Source organism: Elgaria multicarinata, chromosome 17 (genome assembly GCF_023053635.1).
Source record: "Elgaria multicarinata webbii isolate HBS135686 ecotype San Diego chromosome 17, rElgMul1.1.pri, whole genome shotgun sequence".
NCBI classification, from domain to species: Eukaryota; Metazoa; Chordata; class Lepidosauria; order Squamata; family Anguidae; genus Elgaria; species Elgaria multicarinata.
This window is the reverse complement of record NC_086187.1, coordinates 13,362,622-13,382,581: the sequence shown is the minus strand read 5'-3', so window position 1 is coordinate 13,382,581 and position 19,960 is coordinate 13,362,622. Positions and strand designations below refer to the sequence as shown.

At 46.1% G+C, this 19,960-nt stretch overlaps 1 protein-coding gene across 1 annotated transcript in view; it reads right to left on the bottom strand.

Annotated features, from left to right (window-relative positions):
• Positions 1–19,960, bottom strand: part of RAB11FIP3 (RAB11 family interacting protein 3) — a 108,504-nt gene that overhangs the window by 72,898 nt on the left and 15,646 nt on the right. Inside the window, exon 2 of the mRNA XM_063142909.1 lies at positions 1,258–1,351. Coding sequence (XP_062998979.1) covers positions 1,258–1,351 — 94 coding nt within the window. The remainder of the gene's footprint in view (positions 1–1,257; positions 1,352–19,960) is intronic.

Below are 19,960 nucleotides of genomic sequence, written 5' to 3'. Positions count from 1 at the left end.
CTCATTCTAGATCACTGAGAGAGAGAGAGAGACAGAGAGAGAGAGAGAGGGGCTGAGGCCTCAGTTAGACCTACGGGTCTAGAGTGACGGAGGGGTGAAGATCTTGCGATATTTTTTTCACGAGATCTACCCCACCCCACCCCTGATAGGCGCAGAGCACCTGAGGAGCTCTGCAGCTGGTGCGTGGGTCCCGGCTCCTCGTGAGTAACTACGAGGAGCCGGGACAAACCGCGACACCCGGCCACACATTCCACGGTCTCGGGATCAGCCCAGGACCACGGAAAAAACGGGCTCAAAGGGTAGGGCGAGATCCCAGGGCAAGGGAGGGATCGTCATGTGAACGCACAGGGTCTATCCCGGGGATCGCCCCAGGATTTCACCCCGTCTAGCTATGTCCACAGAGAGAGAGAGAGAGAGAGAGAGAGACGGTGGCCAGCCAAAGGGAGCTTGCAGAGCAAATATGTCCAGAGAGCACACCCAGCCCCAGAATTATGGGTAATCTCCCAGAAAGACTCACAACTGGGAGGGAGCATTGTAAATCCATTCAAAACTCCAATAGCCTAGAGGCGAAAGTCTAATACAGGTCGTGGAATAACTAGCTTTAATTTAAAAAATAAGAACTGAAGAGAGCCCAGCACTCCTCAAATCATTCCAATGGGCCACTTTATACTTCATGCTAACCATGGTTTAGCAGGACGTGCGTGAGCTGGAAGGAGCTGCAAAAACCTCGGGCTCATGCGCTTCCCTTGTGCAGAAAGAAGGAACACTGCAAAAGCTTTTATTTTCACTTCCCCTGAACCTTGGCTTATTTGGTCATTCAGACCAGCGGTTGTGGTTTATAACAAATTCTGGTTAGTTTTAACAAGCTGACCTCGAAAACCAGGGTCTTAAGGCGGCTTGTTTTGAAACTGACCAGAGTTCGTTATACAATCTAGACAAGACAACAAACCAAGATTCAGGAAACTACGGTTTAGTGTGATGTGCAAGCAAGCCCAGTGTTCATGCCTACTAACGGAACCCATTGGAAATTGGGAACAGATTTATTCCCTTCTAAGCAATTGGGTCAATTACTCCCTACAGACTTTTCCTTCTCTTTGCTCATTTTTACAAAAGGTCATTTACGTTTCAAGGAAGGACCCTTGAATATCCCAAGCCGTCAGGAAAAGCCTCAATACGAAGGATTCAGGAAATGTAGGATGGGCTTCCTTTCAAACTGCTGACCCATTTTGCTTCTCTTTTGAACAAAAATAAACTGACCTCCACTTCGGATAGCTGAGATGCCCCGATAGAAGTCCTCAAAGCTGATCACGCCAAGCCCAGCCGGATCCAAAAACTTGGTCAGGTCCTTCACCTGCAATCACAAAGCGAATCAGTGTTACAATAGTATGCAACTAGAATGGGCCTCATCTGTGATTTCACATCGTGATTGTCCTATGCAACTGGCAGGATTAGCCCAAGACATTTTGCTGCCTGAAGCAGAGTAGCGAGGCACTACCCACCCCCACAGTCAAGATGCACCAACCGACCCAATGCCGGACAAGTGACTTTGGCTCCAGAGAAAACCACACAAGCGCTTCCAATCCTCCCTGGAATGAAAAAGAACGCAATAATAAATTCAACAACCAATTTGCTGCCCTTTCGCAACACCTAAAACAGCTGCCTCACTCTGCCCAGTGGTAGAACCAGTCATGCAGTGGGCACTTTCCACAGACATGGGCTGATGTGCAAGTTTCCCCACCATTTCTGCCTTGCAGCATTTCTAGACCAGACCACAATGTATCTATGGGGCTGTTCACACAACACACTAGCCCATGCTCAGCGGTTTAGTACGGTTTGTTTTGAACCACAGGTTGTTCGTTGAATTGTGGGTTGGCATGTTGTCTGAACACAGCCAGGGTGGCCTGTTAACCATGCAGTGTGGCTAATTTTCTCAAACAAGCCACCTCGAGAACCCATGCGTTGTTGGGTTAGCAAGCCACCCGGGCTGAGTTCAGACAACACGCTAACCCACCCTGTGGAAAAAGCGCTGCATTCACACAACACACTAACCCAGGTTTCAACAACCAACCCACAGTTCAAAACAACCCACACTCAACCATTATAAAGACTGTAAGGATAACGGATGCAAGGTCACGGATGCAAAGTGTGAACAGCTCCTATTTGAAAAACTTGTTTGTTCCAGAAGGCCTTTGGAGAATAATCTGGTCCTCCATCTATGTTAAGGACTTGTAAAATTGTCGTGTATTTTAAACGTTTATGTTTTAATATTGTAATTTATTATTATTATATTTGTATATTTCTTTCCCTAGGTTTAAAATGTACACTGATGGTGCTATATAAAAGAAGAAGAAGAAGAAGAAGAAGAAGAAGAAGAAGAAGAAGAAGAAGAAGTTTTAAATTTTGTAAGGCCGCCTTGAGGCCCAGTATTGGGCAAAAGGCGGGATACAAATAATAATAATAATAATAATAATAATAATAATAATAATAATAAAAAATAAATAAATAAAGGCACATGGCACTTAAACCTGAAAGGATAGCTTTTAAAATTACAGACGCAACAGAGGATAGGCATCAAACCCTCACCTGAAGCATGAACTCATAACAACATAAATGCGCCCTGCTGGATCAGACGAAAGGTCTATCTAGTCCAGCCTTCCTCAACCTGGGGCGCTCCAGATGTGTTGGACTACAACTCCCAGAATGCCCCAGCCAGGCTGTGAATGGCTGTGAATGGGAGTTGGACTACAACTCCCAGAATGCCCCAGCCAGATGTGTTGGACTACAACTCCCAGAATGCCCCAGCCAGGCTGGGGCATTCTGGGAGATGCAGTCCAACACATCTGGAGCGCCCCAGGTTGAGGAAGGCTGATCTAGTCCAACATTCTGTTTGCCTAGGAGCCAATCAGTTACCTATGGGACGTCACAAGCATACGGAGGCATACTACCTCTGATACTGGAGGTAATATATATCCATCATTGCTAGTAATGCCATGAATTTGACAAAAACCCTTTTAAAGGCAATCTATCCAAGTTGGTGGCCATCAATACATCTTGTGGAAGCGAATTCCATAGTTCCACTATACGCTGTGCGAAGAAGTCTTTCCTTTTATCTATGCTGAACCTCCCACCTTTCAGCTTCGCTGGATGTCCTCCAGTTTTTAACATTACAGGAGAAGGAGAAAAATGATCCACTTTCTCCAGACCATGCATAATTTTATCGTATTTCCCCTTGCCTTTTTTTCTAAGCTACACAACCCAAAATTCTGTGGCCTTTCCTCATAGGAGAGTCGCTCCAGTAACAAGAACTGTGCAAGGTATCCCCTACAGTGGTTCTAAATCACACTAACCTGCCCCCATTAGGAAGAGAACAATACTGGCCCGCCTTTCAATGTTGTTGTAAGGATTACCAAGATGATGGCTGTAAAGTGTGACACCAGTTTTGAGGAGTGCTACATAAATGGTTAGAAGTCACCAAAAGATGCCATTTAAAAGATTTTCTTTTCTGCCAACTAAGCCCGTTTCAAGAGAATGTCTCTTAAAGACCTTTTATATCCACTGTCAGCTGTTTTACTGGGACAATAGACTGGCTGCCAGGGCATCCCAATTAAGAGAATTTTATGTTAAAGAGCCCCAACGACACAGCTATATGATATAACGCTTTTGTAATTATGCTGCAATTAGTGAGGAGTAGGAGAAAAACAGTGGGGAAAATGGGGGTGGGGGTGGAATCATAGGTTAGTAAAAGCTTGGATACTGACAGAGTCAGGAGACACACATGGATATTGTAACATTTAAAAATAACCTAATTGTGGTGTAAAGGTTGGATTAAGCCTCTCTCAGACCTCCATATACAAGACAAACTAGTAATGGGAAAGGAATTCCACAAATGAAATAACTTAACTCACAGTGGGCCGCCTTCTCCAGAGCGTTGGATTGCAATTCCCATCATTCCCAGCAATGGTTGAGGGGCCCAGGTTGAGGAGGGAGTTTTCAGCACCAAAAACCGCGCTTCAAAACCTCAAACGCACCATGGAGCCAAATGTAAGATTTTGCACAGTTGACAGCTCACCTCAAACAACAACAGAACTCCAAAGGTATTCTTAACTTCCACTTCTGCGGTTGTCAAGTTTCTTCCTTGCAAAAAATGGTGTGGATAAAGCCCGCTGCCTAAATCCAGTAGCGTCACAATAGCCATCCACCCAATTGATCTAGTTTGGTTCTTCTCCCCTTCTGCTCAATGGCTGGGTTCACACAACATGCTAACCCACCCAGCGTGGGTTGTTGTTGGACTATGGGTTTATTGTGTTGTCTGAACGCAGCGTGTTTTCTGCAGGGTTACTTGTTAACCATGCAGTGTGGCTCGTTAACCATTCTGAAGAACCCAGCAACGAGCCGTGGGTTCTCAAGGCGGCTTGTTCAGGAAAAATAAGCCACACTGCAAAGATAACAACTCACCCTGCGGAAAGAATGCTGTGTTCAGACAACACGATAGCTCACATTTCAGAAAAGGTGCTGTGTTCAGACAACAGGATAACCTATGATGGGTTACTGTGTTGTGTGGACCCAGCCAACAGATTTCCCCTCTCCGTGTATATGCTGCCTTCCACTCACCCCAATAGATTTCAAGGCGGAAGAGTCCCACCCAGGCACTGATTCCACCTGGACCTGCTCACCTATAGCAAGGTCAGTGGTGGCACCATGTGCCCCCAGATCATACCCTGGGACAAGACCAGCTTCTGAGGATGCAGCCAAGACCTGCAACAAAATGTTGCAGTGTATTCCAAGCACTAAGCCTAATATTCCTGTTCCAGGGCACAAGCCAGCCTGGTTTGGGAGCCTCATACCCTGGGACAAGACCAGCTTCTGAGGATGCAGCCAAGACCTGCAACAAAATGTTGCAGTGTATTCCAAGCACTAAGCCTAATATTCCTGTTCCAGGGCACAAGCCAGCCTGGTATGGGAGCCTTGTCCTATTCTAGGCCCCTGCTGGGGGCGGGGAAAGAGAGAAAGGACAGCTATTTTTCTTACCCCATCACCCCCAAGACATTCCCCTATCAGGGGTCCCCAACCTTTTTGGACCCGTGGGCACTTTTGGGAATTTGAGAAACTCTTATGGCTGCTCTGAGGACCTGGCTAACCCCCAGTCAACACATCTATAGTTATAACATATCATCACAATCCCCAGCATGTTATTCTGCTGTTTGGTGACAGAGTCAACAAAAGTCCCCACAAACGGTGACTCATTTTAACCCCGACGAAAGCGGTCAATCGCAGCTTCCTTGCTGCGGCATTCGGAACACGTGGAAATGAAAGTCTCAACAGGTAACGCAAGTCGCAGTAAAGACGGGGGGGGGGGGAAGCGTATGTAGACTTTTGCATACGTAGACAAGTGTTTTTGCATTCTCCTGTGGAAAGTTTTGCTTTAAAAACACACAGAGGGGAACCCACCGAAAAAACAGGAAGTTGATCAGGGGTTTCAAGAAAACTAACACTATAAGCAACATCATAATCATCATCATCAACAAGAAACATGTACATTAATTTACAATTAAAATGCTTTTTAGAAAGAGGATAGATAAGTTGTTACAATACGTGCTGTTACCATTGCTACCCACAACAGCCCAGCACTTTCCTTGATTATCCTTCTTTTCTTGAAGGTAGGAAGCACCCAGGCTCAGAGGATCTATTACGCTACTCAAGCTGGTGCCTTCCAAATGTGTTGGACTACTACCCCCATCATCCTCTGGGAGAGGAGTCTGCTTGTGTGCCCTTAAGGAATGCGCCCCGTGGGGCTACCGCATGTGGCTGGGGCTGCCGGTAGGTAGGTTATTAGCTGCCCTAGGCCCTTGGTGAGGATGGGCAGTGTAGAAATCGAAGCATACATATTTCACCCAACATGGCTGGAGGATGAGATTTGTTGTCCAACACAACACATTGCAGAAGGCTAGAAGTCTCCTCTGAGCAACAATCGCTTTCCCAGGGTCCAGAGCATGGTTCAATCTCAGTCCTGCTAACCATGAACCCCATGCAAGTAGCTTACAAGCAGGGCTGGCCCATGATATTTTGCTCCCAGAGACAAAGAACAAGATGGCGCCCCTCCCATTCAACCTACAAAAGCAATCTGTCATCACGGCACCAAGTTGGTGCCATGTTCCTCCGAAAGACCGTGGTTCCGCTTACCCGGGGTGGTGATGGGTAATCCCAACACCAAGGAGGGAGCGCAAGGTTTCGGTGGTCACCCGGATACTGGAGAAGCCACCTCCCCCACCCTCTTCCTGGCTTCCGGCGACCAATTGCCAGTCGCCTTCTGCCAGGACCGGCCCCTGGATCGGCCATGGAGCAAGGTCAGGTGGTGGAACAGCCAGGGTGACCTCGCTCCCACCCAAAAAGTCAGGTGAAGTCCCTGACGTTTTTAGTGTACAGCTTCGCAGAAAAGCCCTGCAATAGCTGTGAATCTGCGGCTGTGTCATATAGCTGACACAGCGTACAGACATCCCCCTGGACAGCCCTCATCTTTAGTCTAAACATGTATTATGGGACCCACACCTTCCTTTTCTTTTTAACCACATACGTGTATGGCAGCCTTCCCCAGCCCCATGTGGGTTATGAATGTTTCAAATAAAGTAGCGGATGTGGCTAAATAGGAAGAGCTCACTTAATGAGTTTGTGGCAGAGTTTAGGTTCTACCCAGAGATTTGTTTTACTCTCTTTTCCTATGATACAAGAGTACTGAAGAGCGAGGCAAGACCCTTCAAGACTCCATTCAACGGCACGCTGGGCGCGATGAAACCCACGTCCCCCAAAGGGGCTGGGTGGGAAATCCATGCAAACCATTCTGTGCCAGATTTGAAATGAGATTTCGTTGAGATAATGCCCTGATGCGCTCAAAAGCAAGCCAACTAGCAAGCTTAATCTCTTGCAGGTACACTAAACGGTTCCCATATGGCAATGCAACCCATAATCGGATAGCGTTAAGCTTATGTGGGCTTCATACTAAGCCCCTGTTTTCCCTTGGGAGGACAAATGATATTCTCTGACATTGTCAGTTGCCTACGGCAACACATATCATGCTAAGGAAGAAACCCACTACAAAGGACAGGGAGCTACTTTTAATTGTACCTTCTGCAGTTAACTAAATACAACTAAAAATGAACATGCTAGATTACAGGAGGGCATCAGAAAAAATTCTGATGCAAACTGAAAGCTTTCTCATGCAAATTATCCTAGTTTTCCAAGGGGGGGGGGGAATCCCAGAAAAAAGTATCCAGAAAAAGTCCCCAATCCAAAATTTTCCAGTAAAAGATTTCAAGAAAATTCACATTACTAAGGATGTGATGGCCCTGGGATTCTCATATGCCCATTCCCAAAATCCAGAAGTTAATGCTGCAGATGGTGTATGCAGAAGGCCTTATTCCCTTATAACATCACCATCCATAGGTGATGTCAATATCTGCAACATTTCACAAATACAGTCATTGGGAATCAGTGATATATACTTCACTCATTGACTGGGTTCAGACAACATGATAACCAATGGTGGTTTAAATAGTCGACGGTTGGTTATTTAACCCAACATGGGTTATCGTGTTGTGTGGAAGGTGTTTGTCAATGGAATCAGTTACCTAGGGAGGTTGTGGGCTCTCCCACACTGGAGGCCTCCAAGAGGCAGCTGGACAACCATCTGTCAGGGATGCTTTAGGGTGGATTCCTGCATTGAGCAGGGGGTTGGACTCGATGGTCTTGTAGGCCCCTTCCAACTCTGCTATTCTATGATTCTATGAACCAATGGTTGGTTTTTGGCTGAAATAACCAATGCAAATAACCAATGCTGTGCAGAGTTGGTTATTTGAATCACCATTGATTATCGTGTCGTGCGGAGGGCACCACTGGTTATTTCCTCGGCCACCATTGGTTATTTCATCAGTTAAAAGAGTCGCAAGGCAAGAGTGGTCAAAGCGGTGGCTATCGCTCTAATCTAACTGGCAGGATAGTTTTTTGGCAGCAATGGCTGATGGGATACTAGTGGGAGGACTGAGTGGGGAGAGCGGGTGGGGGATGACTGAGTCAACTCAGTGTGGACTAATAGTCAACTCAACATTGATCCTAATCCACACCACGGTTGTTTATTATCATGTTGTGTGGAAAGTACCCCCTAGATAACAACTGTTGAGTTGATCATTACCCCACTGTTGACTATTGTGTTGTCTGAACACAGCCGTAGTCTATGGAAAATGGAATCTTTCGCTAGCTACAGGACATTGCTGCCCCAGAGTGAACTCAGTTTCTTAGATCAGGAAGCAGCATGAAATGCAACAAAACTCAGCATAGGAAATTACCTATCTGAATAGAGAACAATACTGCTGTCGTTACTTTAACTTCTGCATCTCATTTGATCTACAAGCTTTTATACATATTGGTAAATTGACGTGTTTTAAGAGCCTTCCATATTTTCAACGGGCGTACAGAAAATAAAATGCAATTAAGTGTTAGACGGCAATGCTAACCACATTCTTTTGTTCCTAAAGGCATGAGAGTTTTACTTCTTCTGTTGCCCCTAAATGAGAAAAATGGGTCAGCTGACAGTTTAAGGTGAGAGAGAAAACAAAATCTTAAAAGGCCGTTAGATTGTTTTAATTGATCATTTTAAAGTATTTTTTAACGGACTTTGCTTTAACTAGAGTTGCACACCTTTTTTCTTAACTTTTAAATGACACCAAATAAGACAGATATCCTTATTGTTGATCGCAGATGGGCTCTAGGCAGGTTGCAAGCTTTTCAGCCTGTTCATTTCTACCCAAGAACAATTGGGGTTAAAGATTTATGCCCTGAACATAGGAAGCTGTCTTATACAGAGTCGGATCATTGATCCTTCTGTAATTGACAACTGAATTCACTGACCCTGGAGTATCTCTATGCAACACTATTCCAGATATTACAGATCGTGGATGAGGTATGGTTAGAAGGAGCTATGGCACACCCCATAGGTAAGGTGCCATAGCAACAACAGCTGAAGAACGTAAGAAGAGCCACACTGGATCAGACCAAGGATCCATCTGGTCCAGCATTCTGTTCCCATCCAGCTGCCCATGGAAAACCCAGAAGCAGGACATGAGTCCAGCAGCACCTTCCCACCCATGTTCCCCAGCAACTGGTGTATATAAGATGCCTCTGGTACTGGAGGTAGCATATATCCATCAGGACTAGTAGACATTGATAGCCTTCTCTTTCATGAATTTGTCCAATATCCTTTTAAGCCATCCAAACTGGTGGCCATCACAACATCTTGTGGAAGTGAATTCCATAGAATAATGATGCACTGTGCTTAAACCAATGTTCCCCAACCTGATGCCCTCCAGATGTTTGGGGCTACAATTGTCAACATCCCGATCATTGTCTGTGTTGGCTGAGGCTGATGGGTCCAAAACATCTGGTCCAAATCATCTGACTGTTGTCTTAAGCCATCATGTTGGCCAACCCAGTTGAGAAGACAGCTTTCATCCCCACCGTTAAACCAGACTAACTGGGACACCAGCCATTTAATACGCAACACTGCATTTAGCCCAGAGCACATTTCTATGCTATTGCAATTATAGCCAGTTAACCAATCATTAAAAATGCCCTCTGGAGGCCCTATTCTATTACAGCAACGGCCAATTATAAACGGAGCAAAGGTTGATTCCTTATCCCAGCTAAAAAAAATTAAGTTAGCTATCTATCACTTGGGTAGACGAGTTTGGCTTTGAAAGAAAATGGGTTTTTAGAGAGCAGTTTTAATTTGTTCCATTACAACTTTACTCAAGTGTTTCGTCCAAGATTCTTACATTGGACGTGGTTCTGCAGGTAAATTTCAATGCTTTAAAAGCGTTGTTTCCACTTCCGTCAAATACATGAAGGTGCTACCAGGTTAAGGTTGCAATCCAGTGCATGCTTACAAGGGAGTAAATGTTTCTTTTCAACACAGCGGCACTTCCAAGTAGGCACGCTCAGGAGCAGGCCACAAGTTATCCTTCCAAAAGGCAATCCGTGTATCTACTACTAGGGTTGGGCGAACTCAGCACTCGCCCCGTCTCAGCTGCCGTCCGTCCCCGCTTGTCAGGCCGCACAAGCCTCTCCTGAGGCTCAGCTTGGCCTGGTGAATGTTCAGCAGCGATGCGCAGAAATCTCTTTCTGCGGCAATGGTGGCTGACACTGACACAACAGGGGAAAGTGCACAATTTCCAGAGCCTATGTAAATTTCACATTTCCCCACCCTCACTGCCACACCAATGGTGGCCTTAAAGGCCCCATGGATACAAAGGTAAAGGCACAAACGCTCCATTTTGGTGTACAGGCGAGTGGCTGCCAAGCACTCGGCTGGTGGTCCGGGGGACAAGACACTGAAGGGGGGATCCACAGGGCTCCCAGGCCCAGTCAGGCACCTGCAGCGTCCTTATCCGCCACCTTATTCTACTCAAAGCATAAAAGCTCTCTACTTAGTTTTATTAATTTATCATTGTGTTTATATCCCGCCTTTTTTTCCTCCAAGGAACCCAAGGCGGAGTACATAAACTTCCTCCTCCTCTCCATTTTATCCTCACAACAACAACCCTGTGAGGTGGGTTGGGCTGAGAGTGTGTGACTGGCCCAAAGTCACCCAGTGGGTTTCCATGGCCGAGTGGGGGCTAGAACCCGGATCTCCCAACTCCCAGTCCAACACTTTCCCAACCTGTGTTTCTCCAGAGTTTTTGTCCTATAATTTCTACCATCCCTGACATCTGGCCATGCTGGCTAGGGCTGATGGGCACTGTAGTCCCAAACCTCTGGAGACATCCAGGGTTAGGAAAGGTTGGCGTAAAGCACAGCTCGCTAGGACTAACCCGTAAGATCAGCTCCCAAATCCACAGCTTCGCTCCAAAACATACAAACTAAGAAAGAGTGCACTTAACCATGTACGGAGTCCATTTCCTTCCAGACCAGCCCCCACCTCCAATACTTAGCATTTTCATAGCAGTGTCGTGTAGTATCTGAGTGTTCGAGTGGGACAGGAGAGACCTGCTTAACATGACAACTTGGCGAATTAACTACCTCTCATTGTGTGAACCGGGTCAATGACTCTCAGCCTAACCTACCTCACAGGGTTGTTATGAGGATAAAATGGAGAGGACGAGGATCATGTAAGTGTAACAAATAAATAAATAGATAGATAAATGCTTTTTAGAGCAGGCGCACAGGGCCTCTTTCAGTTCGAGGACCAGATTCAGTTTTGGAGAAGCTCTTGATGGGTTGCGTTCTAGCAGTGGATGGAGCCAAAGGTACAAAATTTACCAGCATATTGTAGCTTAAAGCTCTCACTGCCAGTAACTAAGGCTTAGGAGAGGCATTTCAACCATTTAAAATTGGGGGAAATGGCACAAAAGCCAGGAAAGGGGGCGTGCCCACGTGGATGGAAGCGTGGCCTTCTGGGGAACCCTGGAGGGCCAAGCTGGAACACCAGGCGGGCCATATTTAGAAAATAGGCCTGAGGCTTTTATAGAATCATAGAATACCAGAGTTGGATGTGGCCTATAAGCCCATTGAGTCCATTGGAGCTCAAGGCAGGAATCCACCTTAAAGCATCCCTGACTGATGGCTGCCCAGCTGCCTCTTGAAGGCCTCTAGTGTGGGAGAGCCCACGACCTCCCTAGGTCACTGGTTCCATTATTGTACTGCTCTAACAGACAGGAAGTTTTTCCTGATGTCCAGCCGGAATCTGGCTTCCTGTAACTTGAGCCCGTGATTCCGTGTCCTGCACTTTGGGAGGATCGAGAAGAGATCCTGGCCCTCCTCTGGGTGACAACCTTTCAAGTACTTGAAGAGTGCTATCATGTCTCCCCTCAATCTTCTCTTCTTCAGGCTAAACATGTCCAGTTCTTTCAGTCTCTGTTCAAAGCCCTTTTCTTCCCCTGTTCCCAACCCCCTCCAATCTCACCCCCTCCATCAGCCAACCTGGGACATACACACATTCTTTAGACAGAAGGTTATGCATAGTATGCCAAGAAGCAAATTCCTTGCCTCTAGGTGAATGTTTCCATTCTTGATATTAGTTTGGGAGGTCCTATATGAAGCCGCTAGGAAAGGCTGCCAGATTCTTCCAAGGGCGCCAGCTAAAATGAACTGACCGGGGAAATAGAAGTCAGGAAAAAACTAAACCAGGAACGGGAGGGACCCCAGAAATGCAGCTGAGAACAGAAGCCCTGTAAGCAAAGCAAATATCCCCCCTCCCTTCCAAAACCAAGCGTTTTGCCATATGGATTTGGCTTGGCACAAGGAGAAAGCGAGGATATGGTTTCTATCGGAGCCCAAGCTTCTCAAACAGGAAGGAAAGGGCAAAATGTGAGCCAAAGTACATAAGCAAGCCGTAGGAGATGGAGGCCAACACCCTTCTCCAAAGCAAGCTACTGTACCAGTCTCCCAACCTCAAAGGGCTTCAGCAGGGTGTTTGCACTGTCAGGCCAGCAAAAGTAAATGAGGACCTGCCTTACGCTAGGTCAGACCTCTTGTCCATCTAGGCCGTGGGTGTATCACCTCAAGCCAAAACTGGCCCTCAAGGGTTTCCAATCTCGCCCTTCCCGTGTCGAGCTTTCTTGGCATGTCTGTAGTCAAACAAACTCGACTTCTAAGTCAACAGCCTTGATTATATGAACCAATGAGTCTCACAGCAGTTCAGGTCAGAACTTTGTCGTCTTATGGCAACCTAGCCCTAACATCCCTAATTAAGCTCAGGTCTAGAAACTTGGCTTCCCATTAGTTTTAAGCAAGATTCTAAAGGGTGCCAAGCACCACGGCCAAGGGCAGATTCTTATGGCTTTCCTGCACTTTTGCAGAATCACAGAACACCCAAAGCTTTGTTGACGGTGTGTGTCAAACAGGCAAGATTGCTTATCTGAGGGTAAACCAGGCATTCTTGAACTAATTTTCACACACGTGGGACTGCGAATAGAAAGAACCAGGAGCCTTCTGCAACCCAGTGGCTGAAAAAGTACACAGAGGTCCGTTGCCGTGAGCGTGTCGGTGTGTTGACTAGGAATGGATGAACCTGCCTGTCTGGAATTCTACAATGTTTGCATTTCTTCAAGCACAAGTTTGTTCCATCCTGCCTCCACAGCCATGCACGGAGTTTTTTAAAAAACACATTTTACACAAAAATTCATGCACATTTTGTATGACGTTTTGCCTAACACATGCATTTTTGGCAATCACGTTCCCCCGAATATATGCCTTTTTGTACATGTGATTGCAAAAATGTGTATAAATAAATATTAGGCAAAACTGCATGAAAAAATGTATATGAATTTTTGTATAAATGTCTTTAAAAAAATCCCCACACAGATGAGGAAACACGATGGAACAAACTTGTGCTTGAAGAAACACAAATGTTATAGAAATCAAAACACAAACATTGTAGAAATCCGTTTCATCCTTTCCTAGTCAACACCATGCACGCTCACAGCAACTCACCTCTGTGTACTTATTATTATTATTGTTGTTGGAGCCTTGTGTGGCGCAGAGCGGTAAAGCAGCAGTTTCTGCAGCTGAAACTCTCCCCACGGCCTGAGTTCAATCCCAGCGGAAGCTGGTTTCAGGCAGCCGGCTCAGGTCGACTCAGCCTTCCATCCTCCCGAGGTCGGTAAAATGAGTACCCAGTTAGCTGGGGGAAAGGGAATAACGGCCGGGGAAGGCAACGGCAAACCACCCTGCTATAAGGCCTGCCAAGAAAACGTCAGCGAAAGCTGGCGTCCCTCCAAGAGTCAGTAATGACTCAGTACTTGCACGAGAGGTTCCTTTCCTTTCCTATAGTTGTTGTTATTGTAGAACTAAACTGTAAAATGTGGAGAAGAGCAAAAGAACAATGGACAAGTTCCATTCTGGTTCGCGAACTAGTTTGGGAATTGTGAATTAGGTCAATTTCTATTAAAACGTGAATCAAACAAATATTGAACACCTCATGCAACCTGCATGCATGCTCTGACTTTGATTCTACCTTTTCTTTCCTCAGTGAAACCTTGTACTCTGGTTGGCTAGCATGCTCACCCATCAGTCAAGATACAAATTATTCCTGTGTCAACCTTTATACATGCAAACTGTAAAAATAAAGAGTACAGGAACAAAACAAAATGAAAAACCCCATCCACATTAAAAAAAAACACTATTTGGGAGAGAGGGGTACAAATTTAGGGAAAGGGATGCAACAGGATTTCTTGACATAGGTACAACCCGGCCAGACTAGACTTGCAGCTGCAATTTGTACAAATTTCTGTTTGCGATAATTTTAAAATTAAAGAGAAAAAAAGTTCCTGGATTGCAGAGAAAACCTACGTTTCAAACTGTAATTTCACATGGTGGGTTGCAGCCAAAACGTATCTAAGGTTGCTGTACCACCCATGCTCTAAGCCAGGAGTGGGCAACAGGCGTGATCCCTTAGCATCATGTGCCCCTTGCTCCCGCTGCTGCCTAATTTGTGTGGTGCTCGCAAGCAGAACTGTGCTCCTAGGAGACTTCTGGAAGCACCCGTCTGCTTGAGAACAATGGACTCTCTTGCTGTGCACCTTGTCTGCAAGGAAAATCGCTGCGGGTTTTGCCGTCAGCGCAGCAAATTTGCCAGCAGTGTGGTGAGGCAGAGACCGCTGTGGGTTCTGGGAGGGCAATGCACCCCCACAAAGCCTCGGAAGTTGAGGAACATGTGGTTAAGTGTCCATCGTGCTCCTTGGCTTCCAGAAGACACTCGCAACACAAGAAACACCGCAGACTGAAAAGGTGCCGTTCAAATTCCTCCCAATTGATAAATCCCTGCAGAAGAGCTCCTACCAGGCATCATCCTTGGCCACATTCATGATACATCTGCAGAAGAGGAAACAAGTATCATCTAGAGGGAAGGACTGGATTTCAGGCAAATCTACACAGAAATATTTATTCCCAGGCAAACCCAAGTTAGACGAGAGGAGTTGAAGCCTGATACAATCTGCAGGCCACCTTCAGAACAACTCCTGCACTGTAGCTCCAGTTACAGAGGTGGTATAGAAAGGATTACGTTCACGTAGAGCTTCCTTTACAGAAGCCACCAAAATTACACTTTAGCTGGGTGGGGAAGAGGAACACCAGCAAACTTACTGAAGACCGGGTCTTTAAAAAAAAATCCACTGAAAGAAAGGAAACTGTAATCCTACCAAGTCAAAGAAAGGCTTCCTTGATTCCCTTAACCGCAAAGCTACAACACCCAAACAAGGAACTCCAAATGAACGGGTGCGCCCCAACAACAACAACAACAAAATATTAATCTTCCTGAGCTTGGAAAGTTGAACAGAGTTTAAACTTGACTCACAGCACTCTCTTGTCTACCAGGTTCATACAGAAGAGAAACGAGAAGGAAAGCGCATTTGGAAAGGTCTGAACGACGCTTGTGGCTGGCGGGTTGCGTGCAAGACCCTTGATTTCCGGCAGTTGAATAGATTGACCTGATTCAGTGAAAATCACTGCATTTGCAGGAAAGGGAGAAGACGTCCAAGTTCTACCTTTCGGGTCTTATCGGACGGCCTGTTCACACATGCTTGCGCTTCATGTGTGAAGTATGGCAGCTGAGGAAATTTTTACATCAAAATGGCAGTGGGAAGAAGAAACCTGAAGCCTCCATGCACTCCATCACATCAGACATTTGAATTTTATTATTAAGGCAACCCCACATGGGTTTTAGCCAAATACAAGATCAGAGTCATGAGATACCAACATTACATTATGGCACAGCATTGTACTGAACGTCAAATAGTTACATATAAAACACCATATATGGTGCTGGGATTTTTACCAGCAATCTTAGTTATCATCAGGGGTCACTAAAGCTTTCCTAATTTTTGCCGCTTTCACCGCAAAACAAGCCAGGTTTAACAGGATGAATTTCGCTGTGTTTGTGAATAGGTAACCAATTTTATCCAGATCTGCATAATGAGTAATTGACGCCAGAAATCTCGCTAGATGTTTATCCCTAAGGGTGCTGTATAGTTTACAGTATAGAACATAATGAACTGTATCCCCTACTGCAGGCGTCCCCAACCCCCGGTCCACGGACCGTTACCGGTCCATGGCCTATTAGGAACCGGGCCGCGCAGGTGAGTTGCTTTCACCCACCCAACCCCCACCTTAGCGTACCTGGGCACAGGGCGCCATCTCGCCTGCCCAGCCGAAGCGAAGCCAGGATGCTGGGGTGGGCGGCTTTGGAACAGTGCGCCCAACGGTGCGCTCAGGGAGAACGACTTCCGGGTGCGCCGTTCCGAAGCCACCCTCCCCAGCGTCCCTTCGGTTTCGCTTCGGCTTGTCGCCCAACCAGCCGAAGCGAAGCCAGCACGCTGGAGTGGGTGGGCGGGCGTAGCTTCCCCAAACCATCCCCTCAACCCTGCCCCGGTCCGTGGAAAAATTGTCTTCCACGAAACCGGTCCCTGGTGCCAAAAACGTTGGGGACCGCTGCCTACTGCTTGGTTGACACAAATACATAAACACTGTTCTCTAGGGATGTTTTGCTATCTCCCTTCTCTAAAGTTGGATGGCATTGTCTGGAATCACAGGCTGGTAAGAGCTTTGTGAAGGGCAGGGGGCATAATTTCTGTCAGGTATTTTTCTTCCCTATGGGTTAGTTTTATGAGCCGAAAGCTATCGGAAGATCTGGAGACTTTAATTGCAGCCATGTCTATTTTACAAAAATAGCTCTGCAGTGTTCGTCTTATTGCATCACGTTGACATTGTACGTGTCCGCCCAATATTACTTTGGGATCAAGACCAAAGTTTCTTAGTCCACATCAGACATCTTCTCTCCACCTCAGCCCACTTCCTATATTGGAGGCAGACTGAGGCAACGTGCCTAAAGACCCCAAGCAAGAGATATCAACCAGGGGAAGGGAGACGGGTCCATCTCCCTTCACCCACTCATTCCTATTGATAATTTATTTAGTCATTTATTTACGACATTTATCTGCCACCCCACGACAAAGTTCTCTGGGGAGTTTACAAAAAAAATAAAATAAAAACAATTTCAATGCAGAACTGAACAAAAAGCCATGCATTCAAAAAAAAAAAAACCATGACCAGTAGCAAAACAAAACTCATAGCATCCCAAAATTAAACACACACATTTTTAACCTGAGGCACCAAAAAGAAAGCAGAGTGGGAAGGATATTCCGTAACTGGGTTCAATTTCCAAAACGTTCTTCTTTCTGGTATGTACCTGCCTCAGGTCATTCAGCAGGAGCACTCTGATATAAAAACTAAGCTATTTATATATATTTTAGACTGTTTTCCTGTCTTTTTGTTGGGTTTTGTACTGTATTTTATACTTGAAGCGTTATGTAATCCGCCCTGCGGATTTTGTTATTCAGTGAATTAATGCAACACATGGCAGATATTTTAACAACCACCACACTTCAGTCCCACCTTTCTCCCTAGCTGGAGGCCGAACCACACAATCACCTCAGGTGGCAGATGCTGAAGGACAAGAAATGGCGGAAAAAGTTGGGAAGATTAACCTATGTGTGCCACATAGCCTAGTGTCCTCAGACGCAGTGGAAGGAGCTGTCCTTGGTCAGTGTTAAAGTAAGATTCAAATGCCAGTCTGGTATTTGGTAGGAAAAGCCGCCATTTTGTCCTTTACCTCAGGCAGCAAAATGTGTCAGGTTTGCCTTGGCCAAGAGATAGCGACCTGGGCCCAGGGTCACCCAGCGAGCTTCATGGCTGAGGGAGAATTTGAACAGGGGTCTCCCCAGTCCTAACCCCTGCTTCAACTACTACACCACACTGGCTTTCAACATGTGGGCTACTAAACATGGCTCCCAATCATGTCAAGTCCAGCCTGCATCCATAGACACACAGATTAGCACGGGGTCCAATCCTCTACTATTCCCTCATGGAGTTCCAGCAAATGTCAACCATGCCTACACAAGCCAACTCCTCGGCGGATTCCCTCAAAAGATCGGCCCTGAACGGCAACCAAAATCCATCGCCCGAGGAAACCACGTCGCGGTAGGGCCGGGGGCTCAGAGATCAAGCAGGAAGCCGTACGGTTTTCATCTAAGCCAACAGCTGTACTGCAGATGTACGATCAACGCTGTTGAGAGAAGCTATTTTTCCCCAGTTCTGTTTAACGCCGATCTGAGAATAAGTAATTGCTGCGTGTCAAGAGGAGATGGGCTTTTGGCATGTATTTAGTCCAAGTTGATGGAAGTGTTTTATTTCAAAAGCCACTATTCTCTGGGGATGCTTGTTGAAGCCGCGCAAACGAGTTCCTCGAGCATAATACAGTAGCAAGCTATCAAATTGTTCCAGGCCCTGGAAATGCAAGCGAGAGAGAAGGGGGTCGTCCCTTTCACATTCATAGTATGACTGTACCATATTACAAAATTCTTGGCAAGAAATCTCCAACGAGTCAGAAGAATATAATAGTGCTTGGTTCCCCCCCTCACACACATACACTTTTGGGCTCATGAACGATTTCCCCCACATTACCACACCAAATAGTTTACTAATTTTAAACCATCGTCGTGATACGGGGGGGGGGGGGGGAGGAACAGGAACCCAGATTGACAGGTACTCCCTCCACTTCTCCAAGCAATACTGTCGCACTTTAGCATAGCCAAGAAACAGAATTCAGGATGGGCCTAGGAAGACTGGACTCTCGCCTGGGGGGGTCACCAAAAGCAGGCCTCCCCCTTACCACAATAGCATTATCTCTTTCTTTCATAATAGCCTGTTCTTCCACCAAGGAGTTCAGGGTGACTCACGTGGTTCTCTTCTCTTCTGCCCTCACTTCCATTTTACCCTCACTCACAACAGCCCTGCAAGGTCACCCAATGGTCTTCATAGCGAGGCAGGAATTTGAACCCGAGCCTGTCCCCCAGGTCACAAGCTCTCACAGTAGTGAATGGGAACAATAAACTTTATTTATTTATTTATTGCATTTCTATACCGCCCAATAGCCAGAGCTCTCTGGGCGGTTCACAAAATTAAGACCTTTCAAAGTGTAAAACAACAGTATAAAACCATAATGTAAAATACAATATAAAAGCACAACCAAGATAAAAACAGCAGCGATGCAAAAATACAAATTTAAAGTACCAATTTAAAACAGCAAAGTTAAAATTAATTTATAGACTGTTAAAATACTGGGAGAATAAAAAGGTCTTCACCTGGCATCTAAAAGAATATAGTGTAGGTGCCAGGAGAACCTCCTTAGAGAGCTCATTCCACAGCCGGGGTGCCACAGCAGAGAAGGCCCTTACTTCTAGAGTAAGTCATGGGGGTGCAGCAGAGGACACTGTTCTGTTTCATGGAAAGGCAAAAACATGTTCACCACTCATGATAGCTGTGGAGGCAGGGGACCAGGCATCACAAACTAAGCTCTTAATCTACAAGTAATATACACAGCTTTCCTCGCCCAGGGCATGGGGATGGGGTGGGAGTGGTATCTCATAATATAGAAGCCCTGCAGCCTCTCATTCTCTGCCTATCATGACAATGTGCTTTTTTGCAAGTAGTAATTGTTATTATTGTTAACATCATCATCATCAACAACAACAAAGTAATAAAATAATCTGTTCACACAGTGGCCAACCAGCCGTCGGCCAAGGAACAAAGCAGGACATAGTACAACAGCACCCTCCCACCCATGTTCCCCAGCAACTGATGCACACAGGCTTACTGCCTCGAATACTCGAGACAGCACACAACCATCAGGGCTAGTAGCCATGGATAGCCTTCTCCTCAAGGGATTTATCCAACCCCCTTTTAAAGCCGTCCAAACAGGTGGCCATCACTACATCTTGTGGCAGTGAGTTCCATAATTTAACTCTGCCCTGTGTGAAGGAGTCCTTCCTTTTATTTGTCCTGGATCTCCCACCCATCAGCTTCATGGGATAACCCCACTGGGTTCTAGCATTTTGAGAGAGGGAGAAAAATGTCTCCCTGT